Raw genomic sequence first — 18,191 nt, forward strand, 5'->3', positions numbered from 1 at the left:
GAGCCGCTTTTTCAATCAGGGCGACCAAAAGAAGAAGAAGCCAGGCTACTGGCCGCCGTCTAAGATCGCTGGCCAATAGGAGAAGGCCGCGCCCGCAACTCAGGCGGGCCACTTGAGCTGCTCAGGAAGTGGCTGTTGGCCCGCGTCTGTGGAAGTTGTTTCAGAAAACGGCCGCGAGCGTGGCGACTTTGCGAGCCCACGGCGTCCTCCCGGCCCCAGGTAAGGCGGGCGCTTCCTCTGCGCAGGCCTTGGGTCTCTGGCTTGGGGATAACTAACTTCCCCGGCTTGATCCCTTGCTGCGGAGCCTGGAGACACCCCACAAGGGGAGTAGCGGGCAGGCACGGAATCCGGCCGCCTGAGGAGGTTCGACCGCACCGGGTTGCCCCAACGTCCGGCCTGAGGCGCCCGAACCCGGGCTCTTTCGGGCTTGCTGGGCGCGGGCGGCAGAGGTGGGGGCGAGGGGCGGGGGCGAAGGCCGTAGCCGAGTTCGCGGGGGGCGACTCTCCGGAGAGCCGAGCTTCCAGCTCTTCAAGTGCAGATAGTAGTGCCCTCCCGCTGAGCGCCATCGCGGAGGAACCTAATGTTTACGTTCTTAACCGGCTTTATCTAGCAGCGGCCCTGTGACGTAAATATTTCGTTATCTCGGTTTTGGAAGGGAACCGGTTGCACCGAGAGGGGATTTGAACCGACATCGGTTCGACTCGGTGCTGCGGCCCCTTATCCTGGTAATTGGCGGCCGTCGTCCTGCCTGGTGCGGACCTTAATCTAAGTAGCAAAGCTTGGAAAGAGGACAAGGGGGAGGTTAACGTTTGAGGCGCCCACTCTGGTGTCACACGGAGAAGATAGCGTTTGTATGGCACGCCGAGGTCAAGGACAAGGCTGCTCCAGACTTGGGGTGCGCAGCCAACAGTCTTTTTTTTTTTTTTTTTTTAAAGCTCGGATCACTCCTGGCTAGCCCAGGGGTTGGAGGATATGTATTTCCCCGCGTGGGTCCGAAAGCTCCTCTCTAGACCGCGCTGTTGCACAGAACTAACTTTCTGCCAAGATGAAAATGTTCTCTCTCTCCCGGATCTCTGTCTTTATCCGGTGTTGTTATGTTCCTAGATGTTGGAGGGGTGGTTGGTTGGCGGGTTGTTTTGGTTTTGGCTTCTTTTATGGGTGTATGATGGATAATTCTGTAGGTACTCAAGCATCTGCTGTGCACTTGCTGCTGTGGAGGATGCCGAGAGGATTCGGTAGCATTTGGCTGTCTGCCTTACTGTTCTAATCAGAACTGACCCATGACGGGAAGAAATTTCCTTTCTAGTATTTAACCAAAGGAAAAGTACAGAGAATGATTTGAAACAGAGACCTATGCACTCACCGTCTAGATCTAACAAATCTTGGCCTTGACTTTTTGCTATAATTATAATTGCATCTTAAAAAAAAAAAAAAGAAATAAAAGTGTGTGTGTGTGTGTTTGTTTCAAGCCCCACGTGGATCTGAACTCCTCCTACAAAAATTTGGTATTTTTCATGCCCAGGCTTGTTTCGTACTATTATTGTATGATTTAGAAGTTCACATAGTAACAGGGTTTTACATGTTAAGTGTCCTGAAAATGGAATTATAGCGGATTCCTTTATAACCTGCTTTTTTCTGTTTGAAGAAAGTTTACTGTGTTGGGAGTTCTTAATGGGAAGTGAGCTTATGGTGAAGTCTTTTTTTTTTTTACTTTCTTCTCCACTTTCTTGAGTTCTCTTTCTGGTAGTTCAGTTAAATATCCTGGATTGACATTTTAATTTTATTATTGTCCTTTTTTTTTCTAAAGATTTTTATTTATTTGACAGACAGAGATCACAAGTAGGCAGAGAGGCATGCAGAGAGAGAGAGAAGGAAGCAGGCTCCCTGAGGAGCAGAGAACCCAAAGTGGGGCTCGATCCCAGGATCCTGGGATCATGACCCGAGCTGAAGGCAAAGGCTTTAACCCACTGAGCCACCCAGGCGCCCCTGTTACTGTCATTTTTTACTGTCTTTTAGTTCTATTTTCCAGAAGAGTTTCTCGACTTTATCTTCTAACCCACTTTTTTAAAAAGATTTTATTTATTTGACAGTGTGAGCGTTCGAATGTGCGCGTGTGACTGCACACACGGGGGCAGCAGCAGGCAGAGGGAGAGGGAGAAGCAGACTCCCCTAGATCATGACCAGAGCCGAAGGCAGATACTAAACTGACAGAGCCACCCAGGCGCCCCTCTTCCAATCCTTTTATTAAATATTTTATTTTGGCTATCATTTTTCATTTCCAAGAGCTTTCTTGTGTCGCTCTCACCATCAAGAACGACCCGGGGGCACACAGGGTGGCAAGCTTCTTTATTGCGCTCTCCTGCGCCGCGATCTGGGGGCAGCCCTGTCCCTGGGATGCCCCGCTGGAAGCAGCCCCGTCCGGGGCCCCGGGGGTCTCCGCCAGGCGCACCACGCCGCAGCACCGGGAACCCGTGCTGGTCCACCGCTCCCGGGGCCCCGCAGCTCCTCCCCTACACGGAAGTTCATGCACATATATACGGTTTGTAATAGCCAATGAGCAGCCCTATCATGCAGCGCGCGCATGATCATTCCCTTCCACCACCTAAGGGTCCCGCAGTGTTCATTCACCTCTTACATAAGCTGTCAGCCAATCACATCTTGTTCCTCAAAAGCGCATGCGCCATTTTGCTCTTAATCTGCCAGCGTGGCTCCCGACAGCTCCCCCTTTTATATTTTATTTATATGTGATGGCTGAGACCGTGCCTGTCTTAGGTTGCCGATCCTCACTACCCATGCTTACCCGTCATCGGGTACTCCTCCTGGTCGAGGGGCCCCTGTCTTAGGTTGCTATGGTGTGGGATCAGTCTTACCCGTCTTTGACTACCGGTCTAGCATGCCTAGCCATACTTGGGGGGAGGTACCAGCCTCGAGAGCCATCATGGCCTGGGCCATGAGTTGTTGCTGTCGACGTTGTCGACGACGGAGGCTACAAAACCAGCGTATCATAAATACATTGGCTATCACTAGCAGGATGGCCAAGGCTCCCAGGCCGGCCCATTGTTTGAGGAACGAGACTGATTGCTGCAGCATGTTAAGCCAATCTTGGACTGAGGCAATGGGCCCCTTAGTGGCATTTAGGGTGACAATTTGGGCTCTCAACTGTCGGGTTAAATTCTGGAACTTGAGATTCCAGGTACCATAAGTTACTGGGGTAACACAGAGTCCTGGCATGTTCCTTATGCATCCAATAGCCAATAATGACCCCAGGATATCAACCTGTTCTTGTACTAGATCTACTCTCTGATTTACAATGAGAATCCCTGCATGTAAATGTCCATTGATTTGGTCTTGTGTTGCGAGAGCCTCGGCCACCAGTCCTGTGACGTTGTTGAGAGTTGCAGCAGTTTGTACTGATGTTGTTAGCGCCATTGCTGCGGCGGCCGTAGACGCTGCAATGGCTGCAATTACGGCTGCGGTGATCCCAAAGTCTCGTTTGTGGCGAAGCAACACCGGCAAATTGTTCGAGTCCACTTGTAGAATATCTGATTCATTTGTCAGGGGCAGTGGGAACGGCCACGCTTTCACGAGAGCCCACAGCTGAACTGGCTCCGCCGTTGTCTTGGTGTTGGGATGTAGATTTATCATCATCGTCATCCACAGGGTCCACAGGCTCCATGACCACCATCCTCGTGAGCCTCTCTGGCACCCAGATTGGAGTTGGTGCATCCTGAGGAAAAACACAGAGAGATCCTCGGTGCCATCGGAGCACCGGGTCCGGGCCTCTCCAGAGGCCTGTAAGTATATCTTTCCATTTGACCATCATTTGCATCTTTTTTTGCTGGCCCCAATGTCGCTCTGCAGCGGAAAGGCCATCTTTGTCCAGGGTTAGAAAATTTAAAATGAAGGTTACTAGGTTAGTGAGATCCTTAGGTGTGTTGTAGTCCTCCCCTATTCCCCCCTTTTTAATTTTATGTAGGGTTGTTTTAAATGTTAGGTGGGCTCTCTCCACCACTCCTTGACCTTGTGGATTATATGGTATTCCAGTGCTATGTTGAATATTGTAGCATGCTAAAAAACTCTTAAGAGTTTTGGAGGTGTAAGCAGGTGCGTTATCTGTTTTTAGGTTTTTAGGTACTCCCCAGCATGCAAAACTGCGCAAGCAATGGGTCATCACATTCTTTGCATTTTCACCCCTTAGGGGGGTTGCACTGATTATTCCAGAGCAGGTGTCAACACTTAAGTGTAAATATTGTTGCTGACCAAAGGATGGTATGTGAGTTACATCCATCTGCCAAAGATGATTAGGCAACAAGCCTTTTGGGTTTACTCCTAAGGAGGGTGTAGGAAGGTGCACAGTGCAATTACCACATCCTTTCACTATATCACGTGCATCTGCTCTTGAAATATTAAATCGTGTTTTTAGGGTTAGGGAGTTCACATGCCATTTTTTATGATATTCTCTAGCCTCTTCTATTGTCCCACAGAAATCAAATTTTGCATTAGCATCGGCTATTTTATTTCCTTCTGCCATAGACCCTGGCATTTCTGAATGAGCTCTAATATGTCCAATGTAGAAGGGTGCGTGCCTAGCCAACACTGCCTCCTGTAAACTTGTCAGCAAAGAAGAGATAGGTGATTGATTGGTGGAGATAATGGCTGTTTCTATCAGCCGAGTGGCGGCAACTGCATATTTACTGTCTGAGATTATATTGATGGGTTGATCACCAAATCTTTGTAAGACTATGATGACCATTAGCAATTCAGTTCGTTGGGCTGAGTTTGCAGGCACCACCACAGATGTAACTTGTCCATTAATGACATAAGCACCCGTTCCTTGCTTACTGCCATCAGTGAATATTGTGGTGGCACCAGCTAAGGGTTCTAGCCTGCATGTCTTTGGCCAAATGAGTTGGGTATCCTTACAGAAATCAATTAATGGGTGTGATGGGTAATGGTTATCAAATATGACAGGATAGGAGGTTGTTACAATGGCCCAATCATCGACAGTGTTTGTAAGAATGTCTAGCTGGTTCTTGTCATAAGGGACTACACATATGTCAGGCAGCCTTCCGAGAATTCGTATGCTTGCCTTAAGGACTTTGTTAGCTACAGTAGCCACCGCAGTGGTGTAAGGGGTAATGACCCGGGTAAGGTTATGTGGTAAATAAATCCACTGTAGGGGTCCTCCTTGCCATAGCACTCCCGTAGGCGATCCCAAGGATGGGATGACTATGGCATATACAGGTTTTTCTAGATCACATCTGTCTGCTGTCGTTAGGGCTAACCTATTTTCAACTAACTGTAAAGCTTTGATGGCATTCGGGGTGAGTGCTCTTGGAGAATCCAATTTAGGGTCCCCAGGCAGGATTTCAAATAATGGCTTCAATTCTGATGTAGTTATTTTTAAGTATGGTCGTATCCAGTTAATATCTCCTAGAAGTTTTTGAAAATCATTTAATGTTTTGAGCTGGTCTTTACGGATATGCATTCTCTGTGGTGTTACTATAGAATTGGAGACTTGTAAGCCTAGGTATTCCTTTAAATTTCCCATTTGAATTTTTTCTGGGGAGATTGTTAACCCCCATATAGCCAATTGTTGCTGTAAATAGGTCAGCGCAGCTGGGAGAGTCTGCGCATCATTGCCACAAATTAGAATATCATCCATATAGTGATAACAGTAAACATTTGGGAACGCATTTCGGAATGGCTTTAGAGCCCTGCTGACATATATCTGACACATGGTCGGACTATTGGCCATACCTCGAGGGAGCACTGTCCACTCATATCTGCGATCAGGCTCAGTATGATTGATGGCCGGCAAGGTAAAAGCAAATCTTTTTGTGTCATCTTGATGTAGGGGTATGGAAAAGAAACAATCCTTAATATCAATTACTATAGAAGGCCAATCTTTAGGCAAGGCAGTGACAACTGGGAGACCTAGTTGGATGGGTCCCATTATTTGCATCTGGCTATTTATTCATCTTAAATCATGTAATAATCTCCATTTTCCTGATTTTTTCTTTATAACAAATATGGGGGTATTCCAGGGAGATATTGATTCACGTAAGTGCCCAGCTTTAAGCTGTTCCTCAACCAAATGTTCTGCAGCTGTTAATTTTTCTCTTGTAAATGGCCACTGAGGCACCCATCGCGGTGTGTCATCCTTCCATTCAATCTTTATTGCCTCAGTGGCCACTGGGAAAAACCCTGGCCTCCCATGGGTGTTGGTTCAGGAGTCCCTTGCCCTTTTGGGCCCAGGCCGTGACCAGGTTTATAGCCCATGGCTTTCATCATATTTCTAGCATTGTCACTATAAATTCTTTCTGTGGTTAATACAACATCCATTTGTCCAAGTACATCTCGTCCCCAGAGGGTTATTGGGAGAGAACATACATAGGGCTGAAAAACTCCCTTATGGCCTTCCTCATCCTCCCAATCTAGTGAGGAGGCACTGATATCTGGGCTGGTAGCTACTCCTAACCCTCTCAGAGTTTGGTTGGCCTTAACGAGTGCCCATTGTTTTGGCCAATCTGCTAGATTTATTATACTCTTATCTGCTCCTGTATCCAATAGTCCCCAGAATTGTTTTCCTCTTATTTTTAGAAATGTCATAGGCCTATCTTTCATGTCCATTGTTAAACAGGCTAGAGAAGTCCCTGTTGATCCGAACTCTCCACTCCTTTGCCTGCCTGTAGATTCATAATTGTCATGTTTACTAGGCAGTATCAAAAGTTGAGCAATTCTATCCCCTGGATTGATAACTGAGATGCCCTTTGGGGATGACACTAGGATTTTTACCTCCCCTGTAAAATCTGGATCGATCACCCCAGGGTGGACAATAAGGCCTCGCAGGGTGGAAGAGCTTCTGCCTAGAAGTAGTCCTACTGTGCCCTCCGGTGGGCCCCCGTGAAAGTCGGAGGGCAGTGCCTGCACTCCCATTTCTGGGGTTAAGACCAATCTGGTGGCGGCACAGATGTCAAGTCCTGCTGAGCCTGAGGTGGCTCTTCTGGGCCTGTCGGTGGGTACAATTGTCTCGGCACTTGTGGCAGCGTCATAACCGCCCCGTACATTTGATTCGGGCCCCGGGGGGACAGGCCCTGCTTCCCGTTTTTTGCATTTCCCCAATTATTTGTGGGAAGGATGTTTCCTTCAATATCAGCCACAGAGCGACGTTCGCTAGCCCAGTGATTTCCTTTTCTGCACCTCGGGCAAAGTTGCGGTTTAGGGCCTCCCTGCAATTTAGCCAAGGGTGCTCCTTCTGGCCTTACAAACTTAACTGGCTGCGGCTGTTTCTGTCCCCCCGCTTGGGTCCCTCGTTTTGGGCAATCCCTTTTCAGATGGCCTTCCTGGCCACACAGGAAGCACCCTTTGGGACGAGTCCCCCCAGCGCCTTGTAAGGCCTGTGCGAAGGCGGCGGCCATAACTTGACCTTGGACCATTGGTCCCGAGATGTCTCTGCAGACTTTAATATACGCTGACAAATCCTTCGCCCTCCAAGGCCTAATGGCTTCCCTGCACCATTTATTAGCATTCTCAAAGGCTAGCTGCTTGACCAATGGCATAGCTGCGTCCGCGTCCCCGAACATTCTGCCTGCTGTTTGCATTAATCTGTCCACAAAGTCTGCATAAGGTTCATTTGGTCCTTGTATCACCTTGGACAGTTGCCCCTGTAAGTCTCCTGCCCCCCGCAGAGTCTTCCAAGCCCTTAAAGCTGCAGTTGCTACCTGCTGATACACTCCAGGTGGATAATTGCTCTGTGCATGGGATCCGAGGTATTGTCCTGTGCCTGTTAACATGTCTATGTTCCATTGAGGATTACCTGCGGCTGTATTTCTCCGCGCTGTGTCCTGACAGTTATCCTGATTTTGGATCTTCCACTCCAAATATTGACCTCCGGTCAAAACCGCTTTAGCTAGGTTGCCCCAGTCCTCAGGAGTGAGGAAAAGGCTCCCTATAGTTTCTACCAGGGACACAGTAAAGGCAGCCTGGGGCCCATAAGACATGACTGCCTCCTTTAATTGCTTTACTAGTTTAAAGTCCAGAGGTTGGTGATATCTCTGTTGATTCTGATCCTCCATAACGGGGAAAAACCCCCTTTCTGGACCAAGAACCTCCCTCCAGTTTTGAGCAATGCAAGTTGGACAATGGCAAGTTCTGGAACAGCTAGATCTATAAGGTGGAGGCCACTCATAAGGTGGAGCGGTTGGGCCGGGATGCGGAAGAGTAGGGTCCACCATCGCTGTAGCTTCCACTTTTAATTTTAACTGTGCCACAGCTTTCTCTTGCAATTTTAACTCCGCCATGGCCTTCCTTAGTGCTTCCTCTTTTTTCTCAAGCTGTTTTTTAAGCTCCTCTAAGGCCTGTAGACCTTGTGATTCCTCCCTTCTATTTTCCTCCCTTTCTTCTATGTCATTTAGCTCACTCTCTGAGAGCCCTTCTGAGCTTTCACTTTCGGAATCGGAGTCTCGTGAGGACCCTTTACGGGACTCCTCCTTCACCTGCTCAAAAACTTCCTCTCCCTGTTGCACTGCTTGCCTTAAGGGCTCTCGTGTAGATTGTAAGCAGACCCTCACCAAAGACCACACGGCAAGAATTCCAGGTGCGATATTTGGACTGCGCCTGAGATCTTCCCCTAAATGCTCCCATTGCGGAATATTCAGCAGCCCCTCCTCTAGGAACCAGGGAGCGACCTCCTCCACCTCTCTTAAAAATGAGCGGGCCGTTTTTGCTTTTAAGGGTGTGCCATTTGCCTTAAGAAGGTCCCTTAACGGCCCCTCCATTCTATACCTAGCCATCTCGTTTCCCATTCCGGAAACCTTTACTCTTCTCGTCCCTAAGGAACTTCCCTGTCACAAGACAGAAATGGGTGCACTCTTACCTTATCGTTGCCTAGCTCCCGTGTGTCCTCCCGCCACGTAAGCGTTCCCGGGTTTCGGCACCACGTGTCGCTCTCACCATCAAGAACGACCCGGGGGCACACAGGGTGGCAAGCTTCTTTATTGCGCTCTCCTGCGCCGCGATCTGGGGGCAGCCCTGTCCCTGGGATGCCCCGCTGGAAGCAGCCCCGTCCGGGGCCCCGGGGGTCTCCGCCAGGCGCACCACACCGCAGCGCCGGGAACCCGTGCTGGTCCACCGCTCCCGGGGCCCCGCAGCTCCTCCCCTACACGGAAGTTCATGCACATATATACGGTTTGTAATAGCCAATGAGCAGCCCTATCATGCAGCGCGCGCATGATCATTCCCTTCCACCACCTAAGGGTCCCGCAGTGTTCATTCACCTCTTACATAAGCTGTCAGCCAATCACATCTTGTTCCTCAAAAGCGCATGCGCCATTTTGCTCTTAATCTGCCAGCGTGGCTCCCGACATTCTTGTTTTCTAATTTGTCCTTTTAATCCCCCATTTCCCCCTCTAGCATTCTTTTCCTATAACTTTGAGGGAGTTTGTGGGGGGTTGTTTTTTGTTGTTGTTGTTTTGTTTCTTTTCAGTTTTTCTTGCATTGTTTTCCCTTCTTCCCTTCTAGTTGCTTCTGCTTGTCTGCTTTGGTCTCTCTCTCATGCTGGAGGGTTTGCTCAAGTGTCAGTTGATCCTTGGCTATTTGTTTTTAAGGAGGGCCCCTCTTTCCCCCAGAAAGCAGGTTGGAACCTATGTATGAGTGACTGAACCATATCAACCAATTGGCTTTTACTGTTAATTAGATTGGACAGAGACTCCTGCCATTTTATTGAGGATTTACAACATCAGTATTTTTAGATCTTTTATTCTTGAGCTGGTTTTCTCTAGTAAACAGTCCTCTGATCTCCTGCCTTGGGTAGAGAATGTGTATAAACTGGAATATTTTGTCCTGGATTTGTGCAGAGGAAAAAGCTGGGGAGAAAAGGTGGAAGGTCTCACACTGTTCCATGTGTAGACTTGCACTTAACTCCTTATTTCCACTGCTGTGCTATACCCGTGCTGCCGTTAAGCCTGTCTGGCACAAACCACCAGTTTTCTGCAGCATCCGCGGAAGAGGTGTTTGTTTGGCTGGCTTTTGTTTGTCTGAGACAGGCTTTCAACCAGGCCTCTCTTTGAGCGCCATCTTTCAGCACTGTCCTCTGGTGCCCAGTTTCTGCAGTCCCCTCAGTGGGAATCAGCGTGCTTCTCGGGAGCATATGATCCCCTCTCTCTGCAGCCACTTGGGTTTGATCTTTTTAGCTCTACTAAGAAGCTGCCTGTTCCAGTAAAAATTGCCTATCTCATACCCTGCTTGAATTTGTCTTGTAACTTATCTTCTCTTAAATGCCTTTGGGGATATGTCCTGCTCATGGGTTTTCAGGAATGACTAGAGAAAGATAAGTGTGCTTCACCAACCATGTTCATCCGAACTCCCTGTATTGACTTGGCCCGCTCCAGTCTGGCCTCCTCGCCCATAACTTTGGAGATACGGCTCTGTTCTAGGCTGTATGTCATCTCCATGTTGTTAAATGTAGTGTTCACTCTTCTGTACTAGACACACTTGACCATTCCATTCTTGAAACATCCTTCCAAGACCCCTTGCTCTCCCAGGTTTCCACCTCCTTCACAGTCTTCGTTCTGGGTGCTCTTCTGTTAACTCTTGGCCTTTTATAATATGTGTTTCAGCTTTGAGTCCTTGACCTACTTTTCTTCTGTCTCTGTTCCGTAAGTAGTTTAATCTTTCCTGTGATTTTAAGTCTCACGTCTTTGCTTGGGGATCTTAAAGTTGTCTGCTACTTTCCACCTCCTGCTACTACTCTGGCCCAAGCCTCTGACCACTGGTTTACACCCCCACAAGGAGCCTGTGAACTGGTTGGCTTGCTGACAGTCTTGCTTCCCCTGCACTCCATTTCTAACATGCAAGAAACTCCTTCCTGAAGCCTTTCGTGTTAGCGTTCTGCCTCCTCAACCTTGTCCCATACTTGCGCTCTTCCTGTGCTCATGGATCTCAGTCGCACCAAACCCATGCTCATCAGGGGACCTCTGTACCGATTTCCTTCTGAAACTCTTCCTTGGCTCTTCATATGGCCTCTTTCTTTTAATCCTTCGTGCCTGGGCTCAATTTTCACTCCTTTTTTTTTTTTTTTTTTTTAAGATTTTATTTATTTGGCAGAGAGGCAGGCTGAGAGAGAGGGAAGCAGGCTCCCCGCTGAGCAGAGAGCCCGATTCGGGGCTTGATCGCAGGACCCTGAGATAATGACCTGAGCTGAAGGCAGAGGCCCAACCCACTGAGCCACCCAGGTGCCCATCTTTCACTCTTTTTGAAAGAGTATCTAAAGTAATGCTTTCTTTGGGACGCCTGGGTGGCTTAAGCATCTGCTTTCAGCTCAGGTCATGATCCGAGCACCCTGCCCAGCGGGGAGTCTGCTTCTCCCTCTGTGCATGCTCTCTCACTTTCTGTCTCTCAAATAAATAAATAAATATTAAAAATAAAATAAAATGGTGCTCCTTTTTAAAAATTGTTTTTGAAGATTGTTTATTTATTTATTTATTTGACAGAGAGAGAGAGAGATCGATCACAAGTAGGCAGAGAGGCAGGCAGAGAGAGGGGAAGCATGCTCCCCCGAGCAGAGAGCCTGATGAGGGGTTCAATCCCAGGACCCTGAGATGATGACCTGAACCGAAGGCAGAGGCTTAACCCCTGAGCCACCCAGGTGCTCCTAAAATGGTGCTCCTTGACTCCTACTCCCAAGATCAAATATCACAATGTATAATTCCCACATTTATTTGTTTATTTTCCGATATGCAAGAATGTAAAATCTGTTACACGGTTATCCTGTCTTTACCTCTGTGGGGTATCTGCTTCTCAGGTGCTTAATAAATTTCTTGAATGGATTAACATTGTGGAATTAGAGATAAGAAACTATGAAGGGGACATGCCACGTGCTTGATAAATGTCTGTTAAGTGGCCTAACCAGTAGCATTAGAGATGGGAAACAAAAATACCAGAAAGGACAGAGCAAATAAAGTTTGATCAGCCTTTTTTGGAGAAATTGGGTAAATTTCAATTTGGGGTTAGTATTGAGTTAATTCTGCAAGCGTAAAAATGTCCTTTCTTTGTTTATCCTTTGTAACTTGGTGCTGTGAAAGATGAATGTTGTCTGCACCTACTAAAGTCAAGTATAGTATGTATTTTGGTAAGTACCTGTATTTGGGTCACGACAAAGAACTGCTAGAGGTCTGGGAAATCACTTTCAGACACAAAAAAGATCAATCCCCTTGCTTCATAGATCTTTCTATTTTAGAAGATAGTACTATGATCGCAGGCCGTCATGTTTTCAAAGTACAAACTGGAAAACTAGTTTTAAGTACTATTATGGATGGGCGCCTGGGTGGCTCAGTGGGTTGAGCCGCTGCCTTCGGCTCGGGTCATGATCTCAGGGTCCTGGGATCGAGTCCCGCATCGGGCTCTCTGCTCAGCAGGGAGCCTGCTTCCCTCACTCTCTCTGCCTGCCTCTCCGTCTACTTGTGATTTCTCTCTGTCAAATAAATAAATAAAATCTTTAAAAAAAAAAAAAGTACTATTATGGAGAAAAAAGTTACTGATTACCAAACACTTCTGACTTAAAGAGAAGATTTTAGTTACTTATTTTAAGATTCTCAGTTTTGCCAAAAACGATCTTAAACAGAAGATCTGGAAGACTTAGATATGATTGTATCAGCTATGTGGCATGTTCTGCCTATTTTTATTGATACTTTTTACAAATCTTACTTCTCCAGAGATGGCTCAGGAAGCAATGGAATATCATCTTGATGGGCAATTAGAGCTTCACGTAGCAGAACAGCCTGTTCCTGCTGAAGTGGTCAGCAGCCAAGAGGGGCCACCCCTGCTCCAGCCTCTACCTACCCAAGTGGCCAGCAGCCAAAGGGAGCCACCCCTGCACCAGCCTGCTCCTGATGGAGGGACCAGCAGCCAAGTGGGACTGCCCCTGCTCCCACCTGCTACACAGATGTCTGTTGACCTGACAGAAGAAGTAGAGCTGTTGGGAGAAGATCGTGTAGGGAACCTTAATCCGGGGGCTTCAGAGGAACATAGACAGCAATCTCGTGTTAACCACCCCATCCCGGTGTCATCATTGGATTCAATGAACAGCTTCATCAGTGGGCTGCAGAGACTTCATGGCATGCTGGAATTCCTGAGACCCCCTTCAGACCACAGTGTGGGACCAGTGAGATCAAGGAGGAGTAGGGGGTCTGCCTCACGCAGGTCAAGAACCGCAGGGTCTCAGAGGACAGACAGTGCCAGGTAAGAATATGTTAAAATCTTGGGGTTGGTGCCAGGTGGGGAATTATGAACCCTGGTTATGCCCTTAATGCTGCTGAGGCTTGGCACTGTGACTTTTGGCAAGTCGGGTAGCCTTTCTGCACCCCTAATTCCTCACAAATCAGATGAAAATAAAAGTGCTTGTCTTATTTACTTCAGAGTCACTGAAGGAGTACGTTACACTGATGTGCCTTGAAAACTAGGTGGTAGTTTATTGGCAGTGGTTTCTGTAGGGGCTGGCTCTTCTTTAAATCATTTGCATATCAAAAAAGTATATATATATTTTTAACTTAAAAGTTCATACTCCATGTACCCAGTATCCATCATTAATTGGTACCCCATGTAATGGTGCGGTAGACTTGGAAGACAAGCAGGCTGGATTTAGAGAAGCCTTGTGAAAAGTAAAATGTGAATTAATTTAGACCTTGTCTGACTCTGGATCAGATAATGGTTAAACATTCCACCCCTCCTCACCTGAGAATGTGTTGCAGAGTTGAAAATAATTTTCTTTCATAGTTTTTCATTTGAACTTGCCTTTTGAAGAGCTTAGCTGTCAAGCCTTGACAAGATTACAATGAAAAATAACCACCGGTTATGCCTTGCCTGATTTTTAACTTCCTCCTGCTTTATTTGAAATATTTTAATTCACATTGGCCTTCTAAATGTTTTCATAATGTCTAAACATCTTCATTTTATATATGAAGGAAAGTTGGATCCTAAGAAAGGGTTTTGTTCAGGGTCTCATAGCTACAGCAGGGGACAAGGTTGAGTTGGTAGTGAAGTCTGGATCTGACTCATTTCTATCCAGGCAGATAGAGGAAGCTTCAGTCACATCCATTTGTTTCCTTACCATTATGAAAATAATGAGATGATAGAAAAAGCCTCACCTAGGCCATCTGTTGACTATATTTTACAAATGAGGAAGCTGATGCAATAATTTGTGTTCTGACTAGGGTAGCTCTGGAATGGGATTCCAGATCCTGGAATTCTGATCCTGGACTCAGCATCCTTTTCCGTGGATTCTGCTGATTACTGTATTGGTGGGGGGGGGGGCTGCTGCTATTCCTGTGGCTCTAGTCTCTAGTCTGGCCATTTCTGGATGTGACCCGTCAGGGATGATGTGCTTAGTTTTGTGTTGACAAGAGTTTCAGATGCATGTTAACCTTATTTTAAGGTGTCATTCCCTCTGATTATGAAAGCTAAGTAATTTTCATCTGTTTGTGTCATAGGCGAAGGCAGCTTGTAGTGCAGTTTGGGAACCCTTTTTCAGAGTCTGTGGACTGAGTTGAAAGTGATGTCCCAGGAACTGGCCAACTGCCAGGAGACTTCATAGTATTCCTCAGCCTTGGTTGTTCATATACTTATTCGGGGGAGGGCAGTTGAGGCAGATTTGATTGCTTTTCGTGGGAGACTCTTGTGTTAACCCAACTCACAGGAGAATAACACTTAAAAACCAGATGCCAGTTTACAGAGAGAAATAGAAATGCCGCAGAGGGGTATCTGGGTGGCTCAGTGGTTTAGGCCTCTCCCTTCGGCCCAACTCATGATCTCAGGGTCCTGGGATCAAGCTCCATGTCAGGCTTTCTGCTCCTCCTCTCTCTCTCTCTCTGCCTGCCTCAGGGCCTACTTGTGATCTCTGTCAAGTGAATAAATAAAATCTTAAAAAAGAAAAGAAAAGAAATGCCACAGAGACCAAAGTCTCTTGCCAGTACAGTCAGCATGACTCTCCTAAAAGAAATTAACACAGAGAAGCTAAACTCTAATCAGAAAACTGCTAGGTATATGTAGAACTGTGCTCAGGGACTGTTATGGAATATAGATGGGAAAGGATTTCAACTGAGCTCTTTGATAATTGTGTTTGTTTCTACAAAGGGAATAAACCTAAAGGGCCAGGGATTGTGCAATTTAGTGGAGAAAGCATAGATTCTGGACACAAATAAATGTGGTATTTAAAACTTTTAACCCCCGATGGTGCCTGGGTGGCTTAGTGGATTAAGCCTCTGCCTTGGGTTCAGGTCATGATCTCAGGGTCCTGGGATCGAGCCCCACATCGGGCCCTCTGCTCGGCATGGAGCCTGCTTCCCCCTCTCTCTCTGCCTGCCTCTCTGCCTACTTGTGATCTCTGTGTCAAATAAGTAAATAAAATCTTTAAAAAGAAAAAACCTTTTCCCCCTAAATACTGTTAGAAGCAAATTCCACACTAAATTCACATAAAAATAGGAGCTTTTCTAGGACTGATTGCTTATTATACCTTCTGAATTTCTTTCCTTTTCTTTTTTTTCTTTCTTTCTTTCTTTTTTTTTTTTTTTTTGGTGAGATTTTATTTATTTATTTGTCTAAGAGAGAGAAAGCACAGCCAGGCAGAGTGGCAGGCAGAGGCAGAGAGAGAAGCAGGCTCCCTGGTAAGCAAGGAGCCCAATGTGGGACTCCATTCCAGGACCCTGGCATCATAACCCGAGCTGAAGGCAGAGGCTTAACTGACTGAGCCACCCAGGCGTCCCATATACCTTCTGAATTTCTTAACATGAATTTGTCATTATGGTGTTTGGCATTTACTCACCTGACAGGCTATCTCTGGATCAGGTGTTGAGAGCCTGGGCGAGGATGAGCACCTTTTGCCTCAGACTCCACTGAGAAGCCAAAGTTGGGGGAAGCTGAGTAATAAGGAATTTCTCCCAACAGGCTTTTCAGCCAAGGTCACAAACTCCTTTCCTGTTTCTTTGTTTGAGGCTGCTTGATTCTGGCTGTTATTGTTGTTACTCGTTCATCAAAAAAAATTTTTTTTTAAGATTTTATTTATTTGACACAGAGAGAGCACATGTAGGCAGAGAAGCAGGCAGAGAGGGAGGGGGATGCAGGCTCCCAGCTGAGCAGAGAGCCCAATGTGGGGCTTTATTCTAGGATTCTGGGATCACGACCTGAGCTGAACGCAGAGGCTTAACCCACTGAGCCACCCAGATGCCCCCATCAAATATTTCTAATACTCCGCTGTGTGAGAGACTGAACTTTGCCTTGGAGATACATTGTGAACAGGACAGATCAGGTTCCTGTTCTCATGGAACATACGGAATCCAGGACTACAGAGGGTAAGCAAGGGTCAAGAGCTTATTACACTGGTATTTAATTCAGAGACGATAAGTGCAGGGAAAGAGGACGATTTCTTGGGTTTCAAGGTTGTACTTCAAAGAGAAACCCCAGCACTGCCTTCTGATGACGGTAGCTCCCCTTTCCTTTGTCCCCATCTGACCTTGGAAATGCCTTTTGCTATATTAAAGCAATGTTAATGAATGGGGTTTTTTGAAAAATCACTTAATTTTTTACCAGTTTCTATGCAGAATGCTCAATATGCATGTCAGTAGCCAACTACTAGCCTAACTTTAGTGTGGAGTATGGATTTCATTTGATTAAAGTGGTCTTAGGAGATACTGTTCTTCTGTGCCTATTCTCATGGTGGCTGTAGCTGCTGTTAGCACACATTTGCCAAAATTAGTTGGTAAACTTGCTTGTTAGCATTTTTAAAAAAGAAAACCTGAGTGACATAAAAAATGGTGGAGTGAGGACCTCTAAAAGAACTGGCAAAATTGATCAGAACTAACTTTCAGGACTGTGGAAATTAAGCACATGCTTAAAGCGATTCAGGGAGAGATTATTTAAAAAACAGCTGAATATCAGAAGAGTAAGTAAGCTTCATGGCATTCCCTGTTCCATATCCCTCTTCGGCGCAGCGTAATGGTTTAATTAAGTGCCTGCAGTCACAGTGAAAACCAGTGGCCTGACAGCCACTAGAGGGAGTAGACTGGGATTGGCGCTCCTTCAAAGCTTCATTCCCAGAGAATTCTCTTTCTTTCTTCTGTTTGGTGGTTTCCTGAGAGAAGCCGAAAGCCTTTGATATGGGGGCAAACTAAATTAACTGAAAAGCTTAAAAGGAAAAGCTGAGGAATGAGATCTTCATAGGGATTTTGAAAAGGTCTGACATATCCTTGGAAATCTAGAAGGTGACAGATATGCCTAAGACTGTGTACGGCTGTGCTCATGCCCAGGAAAGACCTAAGAAGGCACTCATTTCTCAACTCTGGCTGACCTTGAGGCTCTGCACAATCAGGAAGAATTGTCACTTACCTGGCTGATTCCTGAAGGTGTCCCCCCCCAACATACACATGTAGTCACACACTCTGCAAAGACTAGGAGATTTACCAATCTTGGGCTTTTAAGCAAATCTCTGTCCGGGCATGAACTAGCCCCTAAGCTAACCACCTAGACTTAATGGCTACATGTAACAAAGAACGCAGATCTCACAGAATCACTTCAGAAAAGTCACTAAACAAAAGTAACAAGTATAAGAAATAGCAATAACAACAAACCCTGAAAAGGGGAAAAATCTGATTTCCAGAGTTAACTACCTTGTAGGATTTGAAATGTCCAGTTTTCAAGAAAAAATTACAAGATGTGGAAAGAAAATATGGCCCACACATAGGAAAAAAAAAGAAAAAATAGAAACTACATGAAGAAACCGAGATGTTGGACTTACCAAACAGACTGTAAATCTACTTTTTAAAATATATTCAGAGAACTAAAAGTATAAAACAGTGTGTCGGGGTGCCTGGGTGGCTCAGTGGGTTAAAGCCTCAGTCTTCGGCTCAGGTCATAATCCCAGGGTCCTGGGATCGAGCCCTGCATCGGGCTCTCTGCTCAGCAAGGAGCCTGCTTCCTCCTCTCTCTCTCTGCCTGCCTCTCTGCCTACTTGTGATTTCTCTGTCAAATAAATAAATAAAAGCTTAAAAAAGAAAAAAAAAAAACAGTGTGTCACCAAATAGACAATTTCAGTAAAGAGATTGAAGTTAATCGGCTCTCTGCTCAGCGGGGAGCCTGCTTCCTCCTCCTCTCTCTGCCTGCCTCTCTGCCTACTTGTGATCTCTCTCTGTCAAATAAATAAA

The 18,191-nt window shown here is 46.4% G+C and overlaps 2 protein-coding genes across 4 annotated transcripts in view; one reads left to right on the forward strand and one right to left on the reverse strand.

Annotated features, from left to right (window-relative positions):
- Positions 1 to 123: 123 nt before the first annotated feature.
- Positions 124 to 18,191, forward strand: part of RFWD3 (ring finger and WD repeat domain 3) — a 54,027-nt gene continuing 35,959 nt past the window's right edge. For 2 of the 3 annotated variants that reach the window (XM_044255733.1, XM_044255735.1), the window contains exons 1-2: positions 124 to 219; positions 12,714 to 13,239. In XM_044255733.1, coding sequence (XP_044111668.1) covers positions 12,716 to 13,239 — 524 coding nt within the window. In that variant the 5' untranslated portion in view covers positions 124 to 219; positions 12,714 to 12,715. Of the gene's footprint in view, positions 220 to 3,717; positions 3,795 to 12,713; positions 13,240 to 18,191 lie in introns of those variants that run through there. The other variant, XM_044255734.1, reaches the window with a different exon arrangement.
- LOC122911241 lies at positions 2,742 to 9,286 on the reverse strand. Its single transcript, XM_044255736.1, has 2 exons — positions 9,279 to 9,286; positions 2,742 to 3,727 (listed from the first exon to the last, which is right to left on the reverse strand). Exon 2 carries the CDS (start codon positions 3,724 to 3,726, stop codon positions 2,881 to 2,883), a length of 846 nt encoding a protein of 281 aa, XP_044111671.1. The 5' UTR covers position 3,727; positions 9,279 to 9,286; the 3' UTR covers positions 2,742 to 2,880.

Source organism: Neovison vison, chromosome 7 (assembly GCF_020171115.1).
Source record: "Neovison vison isolate M4711 chromosome 7, ASM_NN_V1, whole genome shotgun sequence".
NCBI lineage: Eukaryota > Metazoa > Chordata > Mammalia > Carnivora > Mustelidae > Neogale > Neogale vison.